This window comes from Natrix helvetica, assembly GCF_964273705.1.
Source record: "Natrix helvetica genome assembly, chromosome: 4".
Classification (NCBI taxonomy): Eukaryota; Metazoa; Chordata; class Lepidosauria; order Squamata; family Natricidae; genus Natrix; species Natrix helvetica.
Window position 1 is genome coordinate 67,875,843 of NC_138550.1, and position 24,736 is coordinate 67,900,578.

The 24,736-nt window shown below is 36.4% G+C and overlaps 2 protein-coding genes and 1 pseudogene across 14 annotated transcripts in view; all 3 read left to right on the forward strand.

The window, feature by feature from the left end:
- LOC309390750 (protocadherin gamma-A4-like) overlaps positions 1-24,736 on the forward strand; it is a 227,671-nt gene that overhangs the window by 68,775 nt on the left and 134,160 nt on the right. The window contains exon 1 of one of the 12 annotated variants that reach the window (XM_081950426.1): positions 11,389-13,744. The exons of the other annotated variants lie outside the window; for them this stretch is intronic. Within the exon in view, the coding sequence (XP_081806552.1) occupies positions 11,447-13,744 (2,298 nt within the window). The 5' untranslated portion in view covers positions 11,389-11,446. Of the gene's footprint in view, positions 1-11,388; positions 13,745-24,736 lie in introns of those variants that run through there. 12 annotated transcript variants of the gene reach the window in all.
- On the forward strand, positions 5,298-6,711 carry LOC309391638 (protocadherin gamma-B1-like; the record flags this gene model as incomplete). Its single annotated transcript, XM_081952306.1, has 2 exons — positions 5,298-5,331; positions 5,711-6,711. The coding sequence occupies 2 exons, from the start codon at positions 5,298-5,300 to the stop codon at positions 6,610-6,612; spliced, it is 936 nt and encodes a 311-aa protein (XP_081808432.1). The 3' UTR covers positions 6,613-6,711.
- LOC309391639 (protocadherin gamma-B5-like) lies at positions 6,625-8,144 on the forward strand (annotated as a pseudogene). The gene has a single exon. The product of its transcript is annotated as a protocadherin gamma-B5-like (transcript).

Sequence of the window (24,736 nt, forward strand, 5' to 3'; positions counted from 1 at the left end):
ACAAATCTTATATTAGTGGATATTCTGTTTTTATCCATCATCTCTTGTTCGCTTTTGTATTTCAATTCTTATTGATTTTTAGCATGTTTTCCATACTCCTCCTTTAGTATTTTATATCTCTATGTATCATTCATATTTGATTTAAGTAGTTGCTCTGCTCTACCTCTGCCTCTCACTACCAAATCTTCACTATACCTTTTTGTATTTCTATCCTCACTTCAGGAATGTCTTTCTGCTTATCCAATTCTATTTTTAAGGTTCTTAATGTATAATCAGCTTGGCCTATTTCATCCATTTTAATTATCTCTTCTTTCTCCTTGTCTTTTGGATTCAATTATTGTTTTTTCTGCTCCATCATTTCCTCTGTTTTTTCTATTTTCTCCTCTATTTTTAGAGTTTTCTGTTCACTTTTCATTGTCATTTGCTGAACATATTCTAGTCTCATAACTATATCATGCACCAAACCTTTATCTCCCTGTGTTTTTTTGTTACAGTTTTATAAATACTTTGAAACATCAATGACATTTCTTGTTGAAATATGCTTGTTTCCCCCTGTTGAAGCATAAACTTCCCATTTGGCGTCGCTGTTTGACAGTTGTAGGGAGCGGGGCTCCGTGAACCTAGGCTGAATCCTCCTCGTTGGGAGGGCCCTTAAAGGGCTAAAGTCACCTTGGAGGGGTGATGAAGAAAGGAGAAGTGCCTCATAGATTGCTGAGAGTGGCAGCTCTCCTGCTTGATCCAAGGCTTATCTTCCTATCCAACAATGAAGAGGAGAGGCTGCCATTATCACTGCCATGAAGCTGCAACAATGGAAGAAAGAAGTGTGCTGGAACAATGTGTGAACAGTGGACTGGAGCTGGATGAAATGATTTTCAACTTCTCTACTAGAGACTAAACCCCATAGAAAAGAAATTTGAAAAGATAGACTCTCCAAAATGTTAAAAAAGCAGCGAACAAATACTTAGAGAAAGATTACAGATCCGAAAAAAGTGAAACCTAAAAGAGCATATAATTCTTAAAATACAGAAAGACTGGATTTGAATATTTTATTGGCAATATCTTGAAAGGGCATTTTAAAATGCTGGAAACATTGGGCTCATTATTGGAAGAAACTGAAAGAAATTATTTGAAGGAAATTGGAAGGCCTTCAGCTGTCAGACTGGGAGTAACATTGAAAATCTAGGCGATGGTGCCATCTACTGGTGAAATAAAGAAAATACATGATATTTTCACAAGGCTGGGAAACATACTACAGAGCGGAGATTTTTAAAAAATCTGGAAGACTGTTTCTTTCTTTTGTATACTGTCTGATACTTATTTGTTTCATGACTAAGGAGGAAAAATCTTTGAGACCTTTGAAGATTGCTAAGTAGAGTGGTTCACAAATACTTGGAATTATCATTGGAATTGAAGAGCTGACTATGTGGTTGATGAAGACAAAGGAAAACCTGTTGGATCATCTAGGATTATAAATGTTGTCTGATAACTGTGCAAAGAGGCAGGGGGAGGGAAGAAACCTAAAAGAAAAAAGAAAAAGGCTTTTTTGAAAACTTGGAAGGAATAAATTGACTGGTTATAAAGAATTATAAATATTGTGCATCTTGAGAAATAATTCTGGGACTGAGTGAATAGTTTTAAGACTGGGTTTTTTGATATTACAGACAACTCAGGGTTTGGGACCTTGATTGATTATTGAGTAATTTGTGGATTTATTAAACTAACATAATATATTTTCTGATGAAGTTGTGAAAGTCACTTACAATTTAATGTTAAAAAGGAAAAACAGAAGAATGCCAGTAACATGCTCCATCAATTCACTATTTAATTCCTGTGAAGTAACAAATTACTTCTACTGCCAAAGAAATCCAATGCAAACTACAAATAGCAACCATAATGAATGGAATTTGATCATTGATATTGCTTGCTAAAACATAATAAAATTGTAATTATTCTCTTTTTCAACTCGTGGCTTTATTTGTGTCTTGTATTTGCTGCAATTGCTAGAAATGTAATTTTTTTGGAATATTTTTATTTAATATATTTTATATCACTTTATCATGGACATGAATCAGTGTCCCAGTTAAAATGGAAAAAAATCCCAACCCCCAATTCTGAGAATTCTTTCTCAAAAGACAAATTTAGATATGTGAAAACAGAACACAAGCACGTTGCATCACTATATCTGGTTCACATCATGAGCAATTAATAGGCAAGTACTGAATAGCACATCCTTGATTGTTTCATTCAAGGTTGTATTGATATAAACAGGGAGGCTGCGAGTATAGATTTCTAATGTTTTGATATATTCCATTTAGACATTAGAAATCTATGCTTGCAGCCTCCCTGTTCATATCAATACAACTTTGAATGAAACAATCAAGGATGTGTTGTTCAGTACTTGCCTATTAATTGCTCATGTTGTGAACCAGAGGGTCTTTTCTCATTGCTAAGCCAGAGTCCTCTCCTGTATCTTTGAATCAGTGGTGGGTTCCGGATCCCGTTGCAGCTGGGCCAGGCGTCCACCACATGCACGCGCACAACACACGCATAGCACACGTGCAGCATGCGCATGCATACTTACCGCCCACAACACTTTGCGACACTCCAGCTGCTCAGCGGAGCGGAGTGCAAGTGCCTACCCTCCATGCGCGTGCACGAAAGCCCCGATCAGCTCAAATACAGGTAAGGAGGGCAGATGGGCCCTCCGGAGCACCGTACCGGAACGGTACCTGGTGCTCCCAGCAGGCACCGTTACCGATCGTATCCCACCATTGCTTTGAATCTGTAGAAAGTTAGTTTGAAATTTGCTGTTTCCATTACAAGTCACATCTTGCTTCTATTGAGTCATTGTAATAGCTTGATTATTTGTATCCACATGGTGATGGCCAAATAGAAACTATGGCATACATACTTCCTCATTGCACATACTATAGAGATATCCATAGCTCATTCATTGATGCTATTACTCCTAAGGATACCAGGCCATAAAAATCTCTTCTATAGCAAGTTATTAGTTTTAAGTAATGGAATATTACTACTAATGTAAACAAATACTTTGCAACAACACATAAAATATGATTAGAATTAATATATAATAAGTCTTAATCGAGCTGGAAACATTCTATATTTATAATTTAATCTCAGTACATAATATTATTATTGCAATATTATTATTGTAAGCTATGTTTACTAACGCATCTTTTAACTGGATTAGTTATCATCCCAGTATCTCAAGAGTTTAAGTTAGTTTGATTATTTTAAGCTAATTCAACAATTTAGTAAATTTTAAAGCAGCTGGTAGATCTTAGAATTATAGACTTCTTAATTGATACTTTTAACTGTATAGATTTCAATCTGTTATTTTACATAAATTTCAGACCTGCTTGTAATTTTTAATTTATTGTACATATTAAGTTCATGATAAACACATTTAAGACTACTAAAATCTAGCATTATAGTTACAAAATTTCTGGATTACTTTTGTATTGTCTATTTTACACATTATGCTAGACAAATAATATACAGAACTGACCAATCACTTGATTTTCCTCCAAGGCAATGGGAAACCAAAAGTTTCCATAGGCTTTGACTTTCCTCTTGGATAGGATAGGAATAAGAGAAGCATTACTTTAACATCCTTCAATATTCTACTCCTATCTTAACACTGGAACAGCTATGTACAAGTTTGATTTACTTGTGGGCTGGGACACAATTGGAACCAGCTGTTGCCAGAGCATATTTGTACAGTGGTTAGGCAAGCTTAAGAACTGAGCCTTTATAGTATGTCAAAAATCCTTGCAAACTCAGGGACGTGCGGTCAGGGGAGATGGGAGGCAGAGCCTCACCGCTCTCATCATGAAAAGAAAAAAAAAGGGAAAAGGCACACGTGGTCCGATTCCCTGCCTTCCTGAGTCAACATGAAGGGGACCGCAGAGCGCGCTCCGCCGGCTCGCGCTGCGTGGTCCCTTCATGTTGACTCAGGAAGGCGGGGAATGGGACCATGTGTGCAGGAGGCTGCCTCAGCCTCCTGAACACGTGGTCCCATTCCCCGCCTTCCTGATGACGTCACCAGCCTCACCAGCCATAAACCTCACTGCACGTCACTGGGCTGGGTTGACTTTAAATCAGCTTCAGACAATCCTGTTATGCCTGAAATGTTTGCAAAGTCCTCCCATTGGGCAGTGCTCTACTGGCTGTTTCTGCCCACATTTCTCTTCAGAAAAGCAATGACCGATTGTTTTTTTTCCTGGGGCCAGGTCTTATATAGAAGTGACCCGCCCTCCCAGTAAATTCACCACTATATCATTTTATCTTTTCTCGGTTATTTATACTCAGTTATAGCACATTCAACACTATACCATTTTATTTTTTGTCAATTATACTCAGTTATAACAATGAATGTACTTTGAAAAAGCTAAGTTTCAATCCAAGGAAGTTCTGCATGCAAGGCAAAAGCAATAAACAATAAATTTGATGTAATAAAATCATGTAACAGATGTTATTTAGGAAAAAATGCAGGGATCTGCTTCTGTGACCTCAGTGCAGGGTTGGTCTTGAAAAAAATGAAGCACAACAGGCAATACCTAAGGCAACAGAACCAGAAAACTCTAGTTTGAAAATAGAATAAAGTGGCCAGGAGGTTATATTTATAGTGGTTTAGATACTATCTCTTTGTTGACACATCCTAAAACTGCATTGGCTTTTTGGCAGCTGCAGCACACTGCTGGTTCTTACTTAGGTAATGGTCCACTAGGACACCTATATCTCCCTCTACATGTTATTGACGTGGCTTCACAAGTCTGTACTTTGTGACCAGTATTCCCCTGCAATTTGTTCTCAGCAATTGTTGAACTTTCCAAGATATGAAAGACAAAGTAAAAAAAAAAAGCTCTAATTTTCTCCAAGTAGATAAGTGAAGTCAAAGAGCTTCAAAGGTACCTGATAGAAAAAAACATATGCAAATATCTTCATAATTCACCTCACTCAGGGCCCTGTATAAGGAATTGAATGTGTGAGGATGAGTGTGTCTTTGAGTTAAGCTCCTGGAAAAATCCCTGCAGTTTTCTTGGCAAGAATTTTTTTTGAAGTGTCTTGGAATTGCATCTTTCCTAAGGCTGAAAGAGAATAACTGGCCCAAGATTACACAATTGGCTTTATGCCTGAGGTGGGACTAGAACTCATGGTCTCATGGTTTCTAGCCTGGCGTCTTACCCACTACACCAAACTGGACATCACATCCATAAAGCTCTTTGAAATATAACTTAGATAACCATGTTTTCCCCAAGACTATAAAAACAATGCAAGAAATTACCTTAAAAAGTATTGACTGGGGTAAAAGGAAAGAAGCACTGACTCCAAAATTATAATCACAGTGTTTTAAATATCCACTCAAGTCCGCAATAAATATAATGCTTAAGTAGCAGTCTACAGTATAATGATGTTCACACTGTATCTGCTCGGAAGCAGAAAAGAAGCATTCTTTGCAGTTCTCTTTCTGAGCCTCACATCACACACTGGTGGAAATTGACTTTTGAGTCTAAGATTATTTCACCAGTACTGTGTAAATTGGGGAAACAAAAAAGATGGAGAGAAAAGAGAAAATATTGAAGCTGCCAAACAGAAACTGCATGAGATTTCTTCAAAAAAAATGAGATTTTTTTCTTTATGGAATTTTCTTCCCTCCTGATGAAAATTTGATCTGATGTGAAAGGAAGCACACAGGATAGTGGGAAGAGGTCAAGATGGAAAGAAAGAAAAAAAAAGAATGGAGGAGCACATAGAAGGCAAGTATTACTTCTCTTGCAATTATCATTCCCTTACTGGGTTGCTTCAGAGCAGATTCATTATATAATACCTGAGGAAATGATAAAAGGTTCTATTGTGGGGAATCTTACTAAGGATCTGGGTTTGAATAACAAAGAACTGGCAAAACGCAATGTGCATGCAGCCTCAGTGGATGATATGAAACATTTTGGAATCAATACAGAAAATGGAATTTTCTATGTAAATGAAAGGCTAGACCGGGAAAAAATATACGATAAAAGTCTACTTTGCTTGGTTAATTTTGAAATGGTGATTGAAAACCCTCTGAATATTTTCCATGTAAGCATAAAAATCCAAGATATTAATAATAATGCCCCACACTTCCTTAATGGCAATATCAATTTGGAAACAAGTGAAGTTACTTTGCCAGGCACCAAATTTCTTCTTGGAAGAGCTGAAGATGCTGATATTGAAATACATTCTTTACAGAATAACAAGCTCAGTTCCAATCCATATTTCATTTTGGAAGTAGAAGAGAGTCAAGATGGAAATAAATTTGCAGATTTAGTTCTGCAGAAACCTTTAGATTGTGAAAGTCAAGAATCTATATATTTGGTTTGTATGGCAATAGATGGATATGAACCTAAAAAAAATTCTACAGTGCAAATATTAATAAACATTACTGATGCCAATGACAATCCCCCTATTTTTACTCAAGAGGTGTATAGAGTCAGTCTGACAGAAAATCCTATTGGAACCACTGTGCTCCATACTTCTGTTTCTGATGATGATGAAGGCATAAATGCTCAAATCAGATATCATTTCAGCAACATACCAACAAATGCATAAGAAAAATTTAGTATGGATCCAATCAGAGGGATAATTACTCTCATTAAAACATTAGATTTTGAAGAAACCAAAGAATATATTATAACAATGGCAGCAAAAGATGTTGGAGGATTAGTAACACATTGTAAAGTGCAAATACATATTGTAGATAAGAATGACAATTACCCAGAGATAACAGTGGTTTCCTTATTTACCCCACTTCCTCAAAATTCCAAGTCTGAAACTCTAATCGCTCTTATAAATCTTAAATATAAAGATGCTGGTAATAAAGGAAAGATAACTTGTCATTTACAAGATGATTTGCCATTCAAGATACTTCCATCACCCAATAAATACTACGCACACTAGACAAACAGACTCCTGGGTAGAGAAAAAGCATCTCAGTATAATATTACAATCATAGCACTGACAAAGGAACCCCTCCATTGAGCACACACAAAACCATCTTGCTGCAGATCTCTGATATCAATTACAATGCCCCTGCTTTTGAAAAAACTTCCTACAGCATCTGTGTGCCAGAGAACAATCCTTCTGGTACCTCCATATTCAGGATCAAAGCCTATGATTTAGATATGCACTAGAACTCACAGATCACATATTCAATCCTCACCAGCAACACTGAAGAACTTCCCATCTCCTCCTATATCTCCATTCACTCTGAGACCGGCATCATCTACGCCCAGCGATCCTTTGACTATGAGCAGTTCAGGGAATTCCAGCTGCAGGTGAAGGCCCAAGATGGCGGGAGTCCTCCTCTCAGCAGCAAGGTCATAGTCAGGGTGTTTATCCTGGATCGTAATGACAACAATCCCCAGATCCTGTCCCCTTCACCAGACTCCATGGACTCTGCCCTCTTTGAGATGGTCCCTCGTTCAGCTGAGGCAATAAAAGTGTTACCACTTTTGGTAACAAAAGTGGTGGCTGTGAATGCTGATTCTGGACACAACCCTTGGCTCTCCTGCCAGCTGATTCAAGCCACAGAACCGGCCCTCTTCACTATTGGCTCCCATACGGGTGAGATCAGGATAGCAAGAACTTTTATGGACAGGGATGTGGTTAAACAGAAACTTGTAATTGTAGTGAAGGACAATGGGTAGCCTCTCTCAGCCCTGAACCTGGTGTTTGCTGACAACTTCGAGGAAACCCTTCCAAAAATGAAAAACCAGTTGAATAATTCAGAGTATCAATCTGACCTACAATTTTATTTAGCATTGGCCTTAGCTATGATTTCGTTCTTATTCCTCTTCACGGTGATTCTGGCTCTTACGATAAAACTCCGGCAGTCAGGGAATCCTAGATTCCTAAAATGTTTTGGTCCAGTCCCACATACCAAGACAATATTTCCTTCAAATTTTGAAGAAGGGATGTTGCCTTATTCCTACCAACTTTGCCTTTCGTCTGAATCCAGAAAGAATGATTTTGCTGGGCTGACACCAAAAATTCATATTGCTGAGAATGTTCTTTGTGATGAAATATTTGGTGTATCTTTTGCAGAAGTTGGAGGAAAAAAATTACCTTGCGAGGTGAGATAAAATAGAAATATAAACTTCTTACTCTTTGTCATAGCACAATGCTATCTCTAAATGTTTAATTTGCAGTTAATTGCATTTTTCCAACTCTTTTAGTTGCATAAATCTATATGTTTTAGATATATTTATCTATCTCCATAGATTGTGCAATAATGAATCTCATTTAATATACAGTGCATTTCATATTGATTCCTATGGCACACTTTCACTTATTTATTGTCTATGTTATAATGTTTATTAAAAAATAAACATCTGTTCATATTACATCGGAAGTGATGTTCTTCATAATGTATACCTAAGAATAAGACAAGAGGTTTGATTGCTTTGGGGCAGCATATTTTCAAGAGATAATTGTTGCTTTATTAGCTAATAATAAATATTTAATTGGATCATGCGTAGGAGAATGGATAAATGAGGGTTTGAATAATATATAGTGAATATCTGCAAAATCTTATTTTCTTTGAATATTTATTGAATTTTAGATTTCTTTTACTCTTTGATCAAATGTGAGTAAAAGAGCAATTTACATATTCCATTCTAATGCAATGCTGAATCCTTGATCTTTTAAAAATTGATACAATATTGTTCAACAATCATAAATATATACAGCTTTTTGCCTGTTTATTTGTCTAATTAACTCATTATTCTGCTCAAATAGTATATCAGGTTTGGTACAAAGCATAACGCAGATAAAGGTAAATTTGCTTAATGCAGGGATGCCAAACTTGATTTCATTGAGGGTTGTGTTTGATCTCGGGGGGCCAGGGTGGGTATGGCCAGCTTAACATCATTTGTGTCAGAGCCTGTGGTGGCCTGAGCGCTCTGCCAGCAAAAATGGGCTCCTGAGCTCCATTTTTCAGCTGTGACGGCCTCCTGCAACCCTTTTCACTAGCAGAGGGTTGCAGGAGGCTGTCACAGCCGAAAAACTGAGTTCAGGAGCATGTTTTCGTTGGCAGAGGCACTGCGGGTCGATTCTTCACTCTTTCCAGGGTAGCCCCACGGGCCAGATCTAAGCACCCCATGGGCCGGATGCGGCCCACAGGCCTTGACTTTGATACCCCTGGCTTAATGTACTGTATGCTTTCTTAGTGTTACAAAACTGCAACAGGATTTAATATGAGTAAGAGAATGGGATAGTAAAAAATGTGCCAATGCCAATGTAAAGTAAAGGCCAACTTTCATTTCCCTAATACTCTGTGGAATTGTGAGTCAAATTCATCCTTCAGAGCATAGTACACTTCATAGCACATTACAATATATATTGATGTGTTTCTTCTTGGACATATTTGCATACAACAGACCCAGTTTCTTTTATGATTTGCATGAGTTGTGTAATGATCTCATTTGTATCTATTTGTCAGCATTCTTATTATGTCATTTCCCAGATGACATAAATTCCCACATTATGTCACTGGATATTCCTGAATAAGGAACATTCCCCTCCTCTGCAGTTTCACTGTAAGTTCATAGATTTCTGACAAGATCTGTACAGCCATACTTTTACATTTCACCTCCAGATTTACCCTCAAGTTAACTTCAGCAATAATATAGCTCTTTTCTAGCTTCCTGTTACCTTTTAGTAAATTTCTTTGCTCTCCACTTTGTGTGTCTTTTTTAAATGACACAAATAATTTTCTTAGCGATGTGTTAACATCTTTATTTTCAAAAGTAATATGCTTTGGTAAAATAAATATAACTTGGTAACCTGGACTTTTAGAAGCATTGCCTAAAGTTCTTCAAAAGGTATTAAGTAAATTTAACAGCCATTAAGTAAAAGAATGTCCTGTGTGTGATTTTTTTTTCTTCCATCCATTTCTCCCAATTTGGTCAAATTCTTGGAGGCTGCTTAAACAAGTCCCTGCAGTTTTCTTGGCAGGATTTTTCAGAAGTGAATTGCCATTGTCTCCTTTGTACAGCTAGGAAAAAGTGACTGTTCTAGAGCCACCCAGCTGGCTTAGTGCCTAAGGTGAGACTAGAACTCATGGTCTGCCTATTTCTGAAATAGGAAACACAGCAGGAAAATATTTGAAAGTTCTTACTATAAATAATATTAAGTGTAGCAATATTGGAATTTTATTGAGGCAGGGTGATCTATCACCAACTCTCAAACAAATTGAAGTGAACCATGAATTTCAAAGTGCTTGTCAGAAAAGGGACTGAAAATAAAACTGCTAGTATCAGAATGCTGCTACAGTCTATAGAGTCACTTCATTTGGAATACTCTACAATTCTGATATATCCATATGAGAAAAGATAGAGCTGGGAATTGTGTAGAAAATGGTATTAAAACAAGAGTCTGGAGCAATTTGGAAGAGAAAGATTTGGAAATAGTTATCTAAAAAAGATGACAATCTGAATATGATAAAGACTCTGGCATGATTTGGTAAAGGGAAAGCAAAATATTTTTTGTTTTAATTGATTAATTAATGCTCAGTGAAAATCACTGTCAGTAGTGTCAAGGGGATACAAAAAGTATTGTCAACACAAAATTCATAACTATTCATAATATCCATTATTTTATTCATGGTCTGCTTGCGAGGTTTTTTGAAGACATGTACTGTATATACTATTATGGAAAATGGGATACATTATATCCCTTCATTTACTGAATTTAGAATCTTTATTTTAAAATCCATCAATCAGAAATCATGCTGACCACAGTACTATGTTAACAGATGCAACATCACTAAATAAGTAGCAAATTGTTACTGAGGAAGTATCTTACAAATACAATTTCCATTTAAGGTTGCAAAATCAATTGTGCACATGTATATTTTTTAAAAAGCAGAGCTGAGTGAAGCAGGAAAGAAAATTACAGAGCAACACATGCTGTGGATATAGAAGCATTCAGTCATACCACAACACATGTTTTAAATCCTTAGCTTTAAATTGGTGAAGATGAATGTTCTTGCAATGCTCTGTTTAAACCTCAAAGTGCCGCTGTTGGCCAGCACAGGCTGCTAAAAAGAGTTCATGCTCAATATGCAGTTCTATCAATGCTGTCTAGGAAAATTGAGAAATATAGAGTCAGAGCTGACTTGAAGACTGTAGGAAAACGGGTTCGGGTGGTACAAGAAAAAGGGCAATTTTCCTTGTTTCATCTGTTCTCAATACCCTTTCACCTAATGACAGTAAGTTTAAAAGAAGAAGAGGAAGGGGTTATAGCCTATTATTGAAGAAGACAGATGGACACAAAGAACAGAAAGAATGGCAAAGCATTCACAAGGCAAGTACTGTTTATCTCACTATTCTGTTTCTCCCACTGGGCTGTCTCAAAACACATTGGTTATTCAGTACCAGAAGAGATGGCGAAAGGCTTTGTTGTGGGGAATCTTGCAAAGGATTTGGGACTGAACATAAGGGAAGTGGAAAAACATAATTTACATCTAGTGTTTATTGGTAAAATACACTACTTCAGCATCAATGCAGAGAATGGAAACCTCTATGTAAATGAAAAGATAGATCGAGAAGTAATATGTGGGAAGGCTCCACTCTGTCTTCTTAGTTTTGAAGTTGTGGTTGAAGATCCTTTGAATGTTTTTCATATAACTGTGTCAGTTGAGGACATTAATGATAATGCACCATATTTCTTGGACAACAACTTCAACTTAGAAATAAGTGAAACGACTTTACCTGGAACTCAATTTCTCCTTGCAAAAGCTGAAGATCCTGACATTGGAAAGAATGCCCTCCAAAACTATGAGCTTAGCTCCAATCTTTGTTGTAATTTGGAGACTGGAGAGAGAAAAGATGGAAATAAATATACAGAACTAGTGATTAATAATCCATTGGATCGTGAAAGTGAACCATATGTACATTTGATCCTTACAGCCATGGATGGGGGTGAACCAAGAAAAACCGGTACTGCCAATATATGGATTAATGTTACTGATGCCAATGACAATCCACCCATTTTCACTCAAGAAATCTATAAGGTCAGATTGGAGGAGAATCTTCCAGTAGGGTCTCCTGTGCTCCAGGTTATTGCTTCTGATAAAGATGATGGGACCAATGCCCAAATCAAATATCATTTTGGCAATATGCCTGGAAATAACCATCCCATATTTCATTTGAATCCAGGCAATGGAAAAATCATGCTTATGGCCCCCTTGGACTTTGAGGAAACTGCAGAATATACAATAACAGTAGTAGCAAAAGATGGCGGTGGCTTAGAAGCAAACAGCATTATTGAAATAATAATATGTGATGAGAATGATAATGCACCAGAGATAAACCTTGTCTCCTTATTTAGTTCACTCTCTGAAGATACTCCACCTGAAACATTAATTGCTTTAATAAGTGCAAATGACAAAGATGCTAATGATAATGGAAAAGTTACATGTCATTTAGAAAATGATATTCCTTTCAAGATCCTCTCTTTTTCTAATAATTACTACAAGCTCATGACAGACAGACCTCTAGATAGAGAAAGAATTTCTAAATATAATATTACAATCACAGCAACTGACAAAGGAAGCCCTCCACTGAGCGCAAATAAAACCATCTTGCTGCAGATCTCTGATATCAATGACAATGCTCCTGCTTTTGAAAAAGCTTCCTACAGCATCTATGTGCCAGAGAACAATCCTTCTGGTGCCTCCATCTTCCAGATTCAAGCCTTTGATCCGGATGTGGATCAAAACTCACACATCGCATATTCAATCCTCACCAGCAACATTGAAGAACTTCCCATCTCCTCCTATATCTCCATTCACTCTGAGACCGGCATCATCTACGCCCAGCGATCCTTTGACTATGAGCAGTTCAGGGAATTCCAGCTGCAGGTGAAGGCCCAAGATGGCGGGAGTCCTCCTCTCAGCAGCAACGTCACAGTCAAGGTGTTTATCCTGGATCAGAATGACAACAGTCCCCAGATCTTGTCACCTTCACCAGACTCCAAGAACTCTGCCCTCTTTGAGATGGTCCCTCGTTCAGCCAAGGCAGACTATCTGGTAACAAAGGTGGTGGCTGTGGATGCTGATTCTGGACACAACGCCTGGCTCTCCTACCAGCTGATTCAAGCCACAGAACCGGCCCTCTTCACTGTTGGCTCCCATACGGGTGAGATCAGGACAGCAAGAACCTTTTTGGAAAGAGATGCTGTGAAACAGAGACTGGTCCTTCTGGTGAAGGATAATGGACAACCGACTCTCTCGGCCTCTGTCACTCTGAACCTGGTGTTTGCTGAGAACTTCCAAGAGGCCCTTCCAGAGATGAAAAACCAGATGAAGAGTTCAGAGGATCAGTTGGACTTGCAGTTCTATTTGGTGGTGGCCTTAGCTGTGATGTCATTCCTATTTCTCTTCACAGTGATTCTGGCAATTGCAATGAAACTGCGGCATGCAGGGAGTCCCAGATTCCTACAGTGCTTTGGTCCTACTCCCCAATCCACAGCTGGGGTCATATTTCCACCCAATTTTCAGGATGGGACTCTGCCTTATTCCTACCAGCTTTGCCTCTCCTCAGAATCCAGAAAGAATGAATGTATGTTCTTGACACCAAATTGTCATGCTATTAAAAGTACCCTTAATGGTGATAATAGTGTTCCTTTTGTAGGCAACAGTGAAAATCAATTAAATTCAGAAATGGATCATGACATTAAGGTAAAAAAGGTTTTAAAATCATTTGTTTTATTTAATATTCCATGATTTTTGGTGCTATTGATTTTGTAAATTGGGGATGCAAAATGTATTATGGTGTTTTGTTTTTCATTTACTCAGTTAATTAAATAACTTTCAATTTGCCTACAGATTGGCCTTTCACAAACACTATAAAATCTAGCATCTGTACTACTAGATTTAATAATTTAAAGATCCCTGGTACAACTGTTGGGGCAATGCTGTTAAGTTATTGTTGTTTACAATTATAAGTTGTGTGCAATGAAAGCATGCAGACCTCTAAAAGGGACAAAACATCAGGATTGGATAATCCTGAATCTAAAGAGCAACTACATTGCAAAATTCAATTTAGTTAATGTAATATCAATGTTGTCAGCAGTCTTTCTCTCTGTTTCTTAAACTTTGAACATCAGATTATTTAAATAGCTCCTTTGTTCCTTCCATTAATGGACAGTGTGGAAAGATTTTACAGAGATTGTAAACCCGTGAAAGAGAAACCAATCCTCCTTTAGGTGCTAGGGAGCAAAACTACCACAACAGGTCCAATTGCATCATTGAAAGATATCAAATTCATAGCACCATATTCTCTTTCATTTTATGTTATATATTTCAGCAAAATATGTCTGTCTCAAAAACTTAGGAACTTTAGGCTTGGGAATAGAATCCCAGAGGCCAGGGACTTTCTCAAGTTTTGTTTTGTTTTAAATCAGAGAAGTTTTCAATACAGGGATAAAGAGTCTCTTTAGATAGTGATATGGGTGGCATATAAATTTAATAAATGATATGTAATAATTAAAAAAATACATTACTTTCTCTCTTTATTGCTTCCCAACCAGTCATTTTCTAACATGTGAAACCATCGTGTTGGAATTGGAAAGCTTCAAAAAAGAGATGTAAGGAGATAAGTAGGAGATATTTTTCCGTGCCTCTAAATGTGGAGAATATTTAGAGCAGTTTTAGAGGTAATATAGAATTCCCCTCAACAGAAGGGAAAGCAGCAGAAGCCTGGAAAGTTCTGTTGATTGTTGATTCTTGAGCATCAGACTCTGTTCTTGTTTTTCTCCATGTATTTATCCATAAATTATCATATTTAGATAGTAATTAAATGTATGCATTCAAATATGCTATATTTTCATTTGTTTTCAGCATTTCTATATAAATTATTGTAATTATTCCTAAATTTATATCCATAAGTCAAGAAAATCAGGGGGTTTTTTTTACAAATCTTTTTTGCTACCCCAAGCCCCTTTGAGGTTTTTCAGTTACAGAGTCTGAAAGACTTGGCAAGAACTACTTCTTAAGATTCAAAAGTTATAGTGCCTTTATTTCCCCAGTGGGGGATAGATAAATTCAAATATACCAAAAGTGTCATCCTAATGTATAATGATACCCATTTTTAATACCAACTTCATGGGTAGTCACTATTTACTATACCAAAGACAACAAAACTATGTATCAAATTGGCCACTGTTTTTTGGTTAGGCATGGATATGCACATGTAATTTTCTGTACTTGTACTAGCATACACTGTGGATTTTCTTGTCACTTTCTCCATTATAATGTTTCTCCTAAAGAAAATGAAATTGTTGGCAAAAATGTTATGGGTTTCTTCATAAGTATCTATATGTTATACAGCTTAATTCTAATAAGCTTCTAAGGTTAAACAATCTCATGCTTTAGACAAAACTATTCTATATATCGAGATTGAACATGGGAATTCAATCACTGTTAAATCAAGATACTATAAATTGAAATTCAAAATTAAGTTTTTTTATTTTTACTATAATATTGTAGATTCTTCAGCAGATATATTCTAAACTTAAGACATTAGTTTTGCAAATATAGTTTCAATGGGACCTGGTTTTTAATTATAATATTTTCATATGCATTCTTGGGACTTATTCTATTTCATAATCATGAAGTTCTTTGCAAAATTCTTGACACATAGAATAAAGATTAGAATGAAGCTCAATGAACTTATAGGAAAACAATTGTGTGAAGTTATTAGCTGTGACTAATGGAGTGAAAAATTAATCCTCAAAATTTAGCAGCTTCAGAGGACAAAATGTGGAGAAACTAAAAACAGACCAAATGTTTCAGCTGTAAGACACTATCAGTTGAACAACACATATTTTCACTTTCTGGCAGCTCCCTATCAATCCTCAGTCACAAATCTCCTTGGTATTTCTTAACAAAATAGAAATAATAATAACAAAATGTTCCTAAAACCACAAAAGAGGAGTTATTTTTATTTATTTATTTATTTATGAAGATCCAGATTGTTGGGGGCAATATGCTGACTCTGTAAACTGCCTAGAGAGAACTCTAAAGCACTATGAGGTGGTATATAAGTCTAAGTGCTATTGTTATTGCTATTGCTATTTCTGTTTATTAACATCTACTAAGTCAATCCATTCCCCCATTCCTCAAGAAACAGAGAAAAGCTCTTTGATAGGAAACTGGAACTGGAAATGGGACTGGAAATGAAGAAGGTAACTGATTATATCATCCACTTTGTTTCTTCAAGCCAGACTCCACTTTTTGCTTTGCATTATTAGAATGGACATTATGTATTACAAGGTTAAGGAAGAGAAATGGGGTCAAAGAAGGGAGTGTACCTCTAATTGTGAGATTACAGCTAGAGATTTGATTAAAAATTAAAGAATTGAAGTAGAATTCACTGATATTAATGATCATGCTCCTACCTTCCAGTCAGGGAAGCTAGCAATTATTATTATTATTATTATTATTATTATTATTATTATTATTATTATTATTATTATTATTATTATTATTATTATTATTATTATTATTATTATTATTATTATTATACAATTGTATCACAGTGGCCAGTTGTTTCGCCAGATTTGGCATTGATTACTAGTCGGCCCCACCCAGGGACCTAGGATGTCGTAACATATTTTCATAATATACGTGCGGATCCAAGCAGTGCAGCTTTTTGCATTTGACTGATGGTGATTTTGTCAAGTTTTAACTGTTTTAAATGTAATTCCAGTGCTTTTGGAATAGCACCCAGTGTGCCGATTACCACTGGAATTACCACTGCTGGTTTGTGCCATAATCGTTGAATTTCAATTTTTAGGTTCTGGTATTTTGCAATTTTTTCATGTTCCTTCTCGGCAACCCTGCTATCACCTGGTATTGCGATGTCTATGATTGTAACCTTATTTTTCTCAACCAGTGTGATGTCTGGTGTGCTATGCGCCAGTATTTTGTCCGTTTGTATACTAAAATCCCATAGGATCTTGACCATCTGATTTTCGGTGACTTTTTCAGGTTTATGTTCCCACCAGTTTGTTGTTGTTTTAATATTATAATTTTTGCACAAATTCCAGTGGATCATTTGTGCTACTGAATTGTGCCGCAATTTATAATCAGTCTGCGCGATTTTTTTACAGCAGCTGAGTATGTGGTCAACAATTTCATCAACTTCTTTGCAGAGTCTGCATTTGGCATCATCAGAGAATTTTTCGATTTTGGCCTTAATGGCATTTGTTCGGATAGCTTGTTCTTGCGCAGCCAGGATTAGTGACTCTGTTTCTTTCTTTAATGTACCTGTTGTTAACCATAACCAAGTTTTTTCACTGTCCACTTTATCTTTTATTTTTTCCAGAAATTGACCATGCAATGCTTTGTTCTGCCAACTCTCCATTCTTCATTTTATCACATCTTTTCTGTATTCTTGTTTCGTCTGTTGGGCCTTCAGTAGATTTTTGTTCTTTACTTCGATTAATAGATGTTCTTGTCTTTCTTTGAAATAATCAGCCAGTGCATGTTTTTCTTCTTCAACTATTTGCTTCACTTGTAATAATCCTCTGCCACCTGATTTTCGGGGCAGGTATAGTTTATTAGTGTCACCACATGGATGTAAACTGTAGTGCATTGCCATTAGTTTCCTGGTTTTTCAGTCCAAAATGTCCAAATCAGCTTGTGTCCAGTTAACTATACCAGCTGTGTATCTTATAACTGGTATTGCCCAGGTATTTATGGCCTTGATTGTATTTCCACCATTTAATTTAGATTTCAAAATTTTCCTAACTGTTGGTGTACTTTCTCCTGACAATAGTTTTTACTTCTCCATGTTTGATGTTATCCAACTGCAGAATGCCTAAGTATTTGTAGGCTTCATTTTCATTGCATTTAATTAGTTGGCCATTGGGCATTTCAATTCCCTCACACGCAGTGATTTTGTCCCTTTTTATGGATACAGTGGACCATTTTTCCATGCCAAACTGCATTGAAATATCGGTGCTGAATACTCGGACTGTGTTTGTCAGTAATTGGATTTCTAATTCTGACTTACCATAGAGTTTCAAATCATCCATATATAATAAATGCACAATTTTTTTAGCTTCTTTGGCTGTTTGGTAGCCTAATTTCATTTTTTTAAAGATTACCGATAGCGGGATCATCGTGATGATAAAGAGAAGAGGTGAAAGTGAATCACCCTGGAAAATTCCTCGCTTGATATTAACCATTCCGTAGTTCTCATTCCCTACTGCCAACTCAGTTCTCCATTGTTTCATCGCCTTTTCAGTGAAGGATGTAATATTTTTGCTAATGCCAGTTGTTTCTAAGCATTTTATGATCCAACTATGTGGCAATGAGTTAATTGCCTTTTTATAATCAATCCAGACCATATTCAAGTTCATTTTTCTTTTCTTACAATTTTCTAATATCATTTTATCAATCAGGAGCTGATATTTTGTGCCCCTGCTCCTTCTTTTATTGCCTTTTTGCTCTACTGGCAAGATGTTGTTTGTTTCCAAATAATCCATAATATTATCTGCAATAATGCCTGTGAGTAATTTGAAGGTTGTTGGCAAGCATGTTATTGGTCTGTAGTTTTCAGGTATTGTTCCTTTAGTTGCATCTTTCTGAATCAAGTATGTTTTTCCAGTTGTCAACCATTCATCAATTTGACCATTTTGTAAAATTTCATTCAGTTGCCTGGCCAATATTGTATGTAAACTGGTCAGATATTTGAGCCAGAAACCATGTAATTGGTCATTTCCAGGTGATGTCCAATTCTTTACTTTTTTTACTCAATTTTGACCATCTCAGTTGTTATTTCTAATACTTGCATTTGTTTGTTACCAATGTTTTTCTCAAAGTCATGTATCCACTTTGCTTCCTTATTGTAGTCCTTTGCATTTTCCCACAATCCTTTCCAGAATTCAGCTGTGGCCAGAATGGATCTTGATTCAATTGTTGAAAGCACTGCATTAACCATTTTCATGATAGGACCCAAAATTTTCTTAGGGACAGTTTTTAATGATGGTAAATGTTGCCTTTCCTCACTAGCCAGAAAATGCTCCATGATCTTGTCCTTCAGTTCTTTTTGTTTTTGAGTTGGTTCATCAGTTGGTTCAATGGTAACTGGTTCTGGTGGTAGTGTTGTTATTTCCTCTCCGACAACTTGATCTGGGAGTTCTACTACGATTTCTTTAGTTGTGTCTTGAGTATCAGTTAATTCCTCTTGTGATGTTTTTTTTTTTTTTTTTGGCAATTTGCCTGAATTTCTTCAAGTTCAACTTCGCTAAACACTTTATTCCGTATAATAAATCACCTTTGATCTGCTAGTCGTTGTTCACTAACATTTAAATCTGGATATTGTTGTTTCCATAAATCATACATTCGCTTTAAGTAGCCTCTTTTTTTTTGGCTCTGAGTTGTAATAACAGACCATTATGGCACAATTTTCATCTGCACTATATTTTTGTCATTTTATTGGCTGGTCCACTTGTAGCCCACTTGTCGATGGATGCCCAGGGACCTCAACAACCCGCGCGACAACCGATGCGGTATAGAATTTTTAGTCGTTTCTTTCACCATATTGCATGGGTTGGCGAGTTTTTATGGGGCCAGGTTGCCAACCTGACCCCAACCCTCCTCCTATCTCATCCGGGCTTGGGACCGGCAACGGCAGAGTTGTTGTTGTTGTTGTTGTTGTTGTTGTTATTATTATTATTATTATTATTATTATTATTATTATTATTTGGTTAATGTTTGGTGAGATTCACAGCCTTTGGGGCTGGTTGGTAGCTCAACAGCTCGAGTCCTAACCAAGGGCCTAGGAACTGTTAAGGTAACGTCGGAGGATATAAGTTGTTCCAAGTAGGGTGGTTTTTTTGTAGAGTCAGAATGTTCAAGTCAGGTAAATTTAAAATTTTCAAATAGTGAGGGAGCTCTTTAGGTATTGATCCAAGGGCTCCAATTACAATTGGGACAACATATTATTTCTTTTTCCACAGTCTCTCAACCTCAATTTGCAAATCCCGGTATTTTGTGATTTTTTTCTTGCTGTTTATCTTCAATTCGTGCATCACCAGGTATTGCAATGTCAATGAACCAAACGTTTTTCTTTTCAATTATTGTTATGTCAGGTGTGTTGTAGGCCAAGTGCCTGTCAGTCTGGATTCTGAAGTCCCACAAGATCTTGACTTTCTCATTCTCTAAAACCTTCTCAACCTGATGGTCCCAGTGGTTTTTGCTGTACTCAAATCCAAACTTTTGGCGCAATTTCCAGTGAATAATCTTAGCAACATGGTCATGGTGTTGTAGGTAGTCAGTTTGTGAAATTTTGATGCATCCACTGATGGAGTGGTCGACTGTCTCATCTTTCTCATTACAGAGGTGACATTTGCTGTTGGTGGTAACATGTTGAATTTTTGCCTTCATGCAGTTTGTGGCTAAGGCTTGTTCTTGAGCTGCCAAAATAAAACCTTCTGTTTCTTTTTTCAGTACTCCTGATCTTAACCAGTTCCAAGTTAGTTTTTGGTCAGCTTTGCCTTCAATACTTTTCAAGTATTGGCCATGCATAGCTTTGCTTTTCCAATTTTCTTTCTTCTCAGTTACTTCTTTCTTATATTCAGCTTTTAACTTAGTTGTCTTCAAAAGGCCTCCTTTATTTACTTCCTTAATCATTGGTTCTTCACTTTTCTGGATGTTGTTGTTGTTGTTGTTATTCACCATTTTTCTTTTATTTACAATACAATACAATACAATAGCAGAGTTGGAAGGGACCTTGGAGGTCTTCTAGTCCAACCCCCTGCCTAGGCAGGAAACCCTATACCATTTCAGACAAATGGCTATTCAAGCTGTTCCACTGATTAATTTTTCTAACTGTCAGGGAATTTCTCCTCAGTTCTAAGTTGCTTCTCTCCTTGATTAGTTTCCACCCATTGCTTCTTGTTCTACCCTCAGGTGCCTTGGAAAATAGTTTGACTCCCTCTTCTTTGTGGCAACCCCTGAGATATTGGAACACTGCTATCATGTCTCCCCTAGTCCTTCTTTTCATTAAACTAGACATACTCAGTTCCTGCAACGGTTCTTCATATGTTTTAGTCTCCAGTCCCCCAATCATCTTTGTTGCTCTTTTCTGCACTCTTTATAGAGCCTCCACATCTTTTCTACATCGTGGCGACCAAAACTGAATGCAGTATTCCAAGTGTGGCCTTACCAAGGCATTATAAAGTGGTATTAACACTTCACGTGATCTTGATTCTATCCCTCTGTTTATATAGCCTAGAACTGTGTTGGCTTTTTTGGCAGCTGCTGCACACTGCTGGCTCATATTTAAATGGTTGTCCACTAGGACTCCAAGATCTCTCTCACAGTTACTACTATTGAGCAAGGTACCACCTATACTGTACCTGTGCATTTCATTTTTCTTGCACAAATGTAGAACCTTACTCTTTATGTAAGAATAATTTATGTAATGTCATGTGAGTGAAGTTCCTCAAGCTCAATAATACTTGGGAAAAAATATTCTATTGTATAAAATGTTGATAACATCTTTAACAAAATATTAGTGATATAATGCATAAAATAATTATGGGAGAAAGGTTATTTCCATTTCTTTTTTAATTATTATGCAATTTTCTTTGTTATATATAAATTTTCCATATTCACAATAGCAGTGTACTGTCTGGGTACAATCTGTTTTACATACCATAATAAATCTTGTACATACAATAATTATGACTGTTATTCTCAAAATGTATTTGCCATGGTCATCACTTATCCTTATTAAGCATCTTCCATTGTTTAATTAAACACTCTGTTCATTTTTCTCTATAATCAATTTATACCATCAGACATCATAAACACCATGTAAACATCACATTTATAACCAAGTCATAGTGTTTACTTATCCTAATTATTCAATATTCATTATTTTATTACTATTACTTCATCTTTGTTTACATATCCTCCTTGATTCTAAATTTCTAACATCTGCTTCTATTTTCTAACCATTATTAAAATAGTTCCCAAGTTAAAGAGTAATATTTTCCCCATTTCCTCTATACTAAGTTTTAATAGAACAACTCCTATATTAGTCTGATTCTACATCTATTCCTCATCTCTCGCCCGTTTTCGTATCTCATCTTTTATTGACTTCTTGGCACATCTCCCATACTCCTCCCTTGGGGTCTTATATCTTCTTATATCATTCATGTTTAATCTAAGTATTTCATCTGTCTCTATCACTTCTTCACTCTGTTGAGCCATCAGTAGACCTTTCAATGATCCTTTCCTCACTTCAGGAGTGTCTTTCCATGTATCCTCTTCTGTTTTTTGATCTCTTAAAGTGTAATTTACCATTTCTATTTCATCAGCTTTTACTATCTCTTCTTTTTCTTTTTGTATCCTTTGTCATTTTTCTTCCCCTGTCCTTTCCTCTGTTCTTTCTATTTTCTCCTCTACTTCCTGGATTTCATATTCACTATTCAGTAACATTTGCTCATAATTTTCTGGTCTCACAACTCTGTCCTATATTAATTCCTTTATCTCCTTATGGTTCCTAGATATCATTTCCTGCGTACCTTGGAGCAACAACAATATTTCTTTTACTAATACATTTACTTCCTCCTGTTGTACTATTTTGCCTTATTTTAAAGAATTAAAAAGTTATTCAGTAATCTAGCCAGATCCAAGGTTCCAATTATTCATCACACCAAAAAAGCCAATATTAGAGCAGTTCACAAAATAACTCCCTTTAATAGTCCAATAACTACCTTCACTTAGTTTTAAAGCAAATCCAAGCTGTTTCCCATTTTCACACTGTCCATCATATTTGTAATCCTCAAGGTTCTAAGATTTGAATGCTTTCACAGTCTGTCTCCAAACACCAAGTGCAAACAATTTGCAGATGTTATTTAGTGTATTCCAGCTAATTTGTAGACTAAACAACTTTCACTCCTTCTTCCACTTTTTTCAGCTCTATGATGTCTTCCCCAGCCAGTAAGTGTCACTGTTACTCTTTTTCTCCACTTTTGCTGCGAATAAAATATCTCCAAAAATATTTCCAATAATTTTCCAAAGTCCTCCAAATCCAGGTGGCAATAAAAGTATAATCCAATATTTTGAAATGATTTAAATTGCTAAAAATTAGCCTTTATCTTTAAGGTTGCTTCTGTCTGCAATTTCTTTTCTTTCTTTTCCAAATCTGACAGTAGCTCCAAGTCTTAGTCACCGCTATTCACTTCAATTGAGTCCCACTTTCCAAAGGGGGTGTTTTTAGGGGAAATTGCATGGCAAAAGTTAGAAAGTTTCAGCTGTCATGGCTTCCGTTCTGCCATAATGTCCGTCTTCTCTTTTACCAGTTAAAGGGTCATTCTTTGGATCAAATGAGGAGACTGCACTCTTCTCGCGCAGTCTCTTCTTCCCCTCTATTTTTTGTCATCCCTACAGGGTGTCTTTTGGCCCCGCAGAGCTTCCTGGCTAGAATAATTCAGTGGGACTGTTATTGCAGCTGAGATTTTGGACAAAAATGACAATCCTGTCTACTTTCTGCAATCAGTTTATACTACTTATTTAAACAACGGGGGAGGGCTAGAGGGGACTTCATATTTCCTGTGCGAAGGGAAATAAGTGAGACAATTTCAGAATAACATGCTTCATCAGTTCATCACAGTGGTTCAGTGCTTTTCCATACCTACTCTCTGTTAATTCTGAGATTGGAACTATGCCATGCTATCTTTTGGTTATGAGAGAATGAAAGAAATTCAATTCCTGATTAAAGCACAGCTCCAATGTGTCAGTACCTCTCTTCATCATGGATGACAATGACAAAGTTCCAGAGATCTTATAACCCACCCCTCCCACTGGAGGCTGAACTGGGGTAGAGCTGGGTCCTCAATCTGATACACATTACCTGATCACTGAAGTAGTGGCAATAGATGTGGATTCCGATCAGAATGGTTAGCTCTCTTACCAGTTGGTGATGGCAATGAACCTAAACCAGAATTCTATTGAATTCCACGCTAGCAAGATTACTACAGCTCTTTTGTTTCTGCAGAAAAATACATAAGATGTATTTGCTGAAGTTATTTTTGAGGTAGTAAGGATTTTCCAAAAGTGCAGATGAGCTATTTTAGTTAAATTTGGGTTCCTTAACATTGTGAGATACTATTATATTTGCTTTTATCTATAGCTATCACTGATGGAGATGGAATACAATTCATTCCATATTTTGCATCAAAATTTCAATATTGTTTTCTGTATATGAAAATACCTTTGTCACATATATAAACTATTTGTTCTCATCAAAAACCATTTCTCTTGTGCATAAATATGCTCACCAGAATGAAAGAGCAAAGAAAATATCAGTTATTTGCTTATTTTCCTTATGAAGGAAAGACATTATGAAGATGTTTCTCATATTAAATAAAGTTTTATATTTATTTTTGAGTGATCCTTAACCTTCACCCTGATCACTGCAGATACAAGCTTAGTATCTCATTGGCTAAAGTGGTATTCCTAAGGAAAGAATGCAGGAATTTTCACTTACTGTTTTCACCTATTCTGATATGGAGGGAAATTATTAATGTAACCATATATAATACAGATTTTCAAGTGAAGCAAAATCCATCTACTAAATCATCCAAAAACAAACATGGTGTATTTCCTCATCTACTAGCCATTGAGGTACCACAATTGGGATGAGAATTT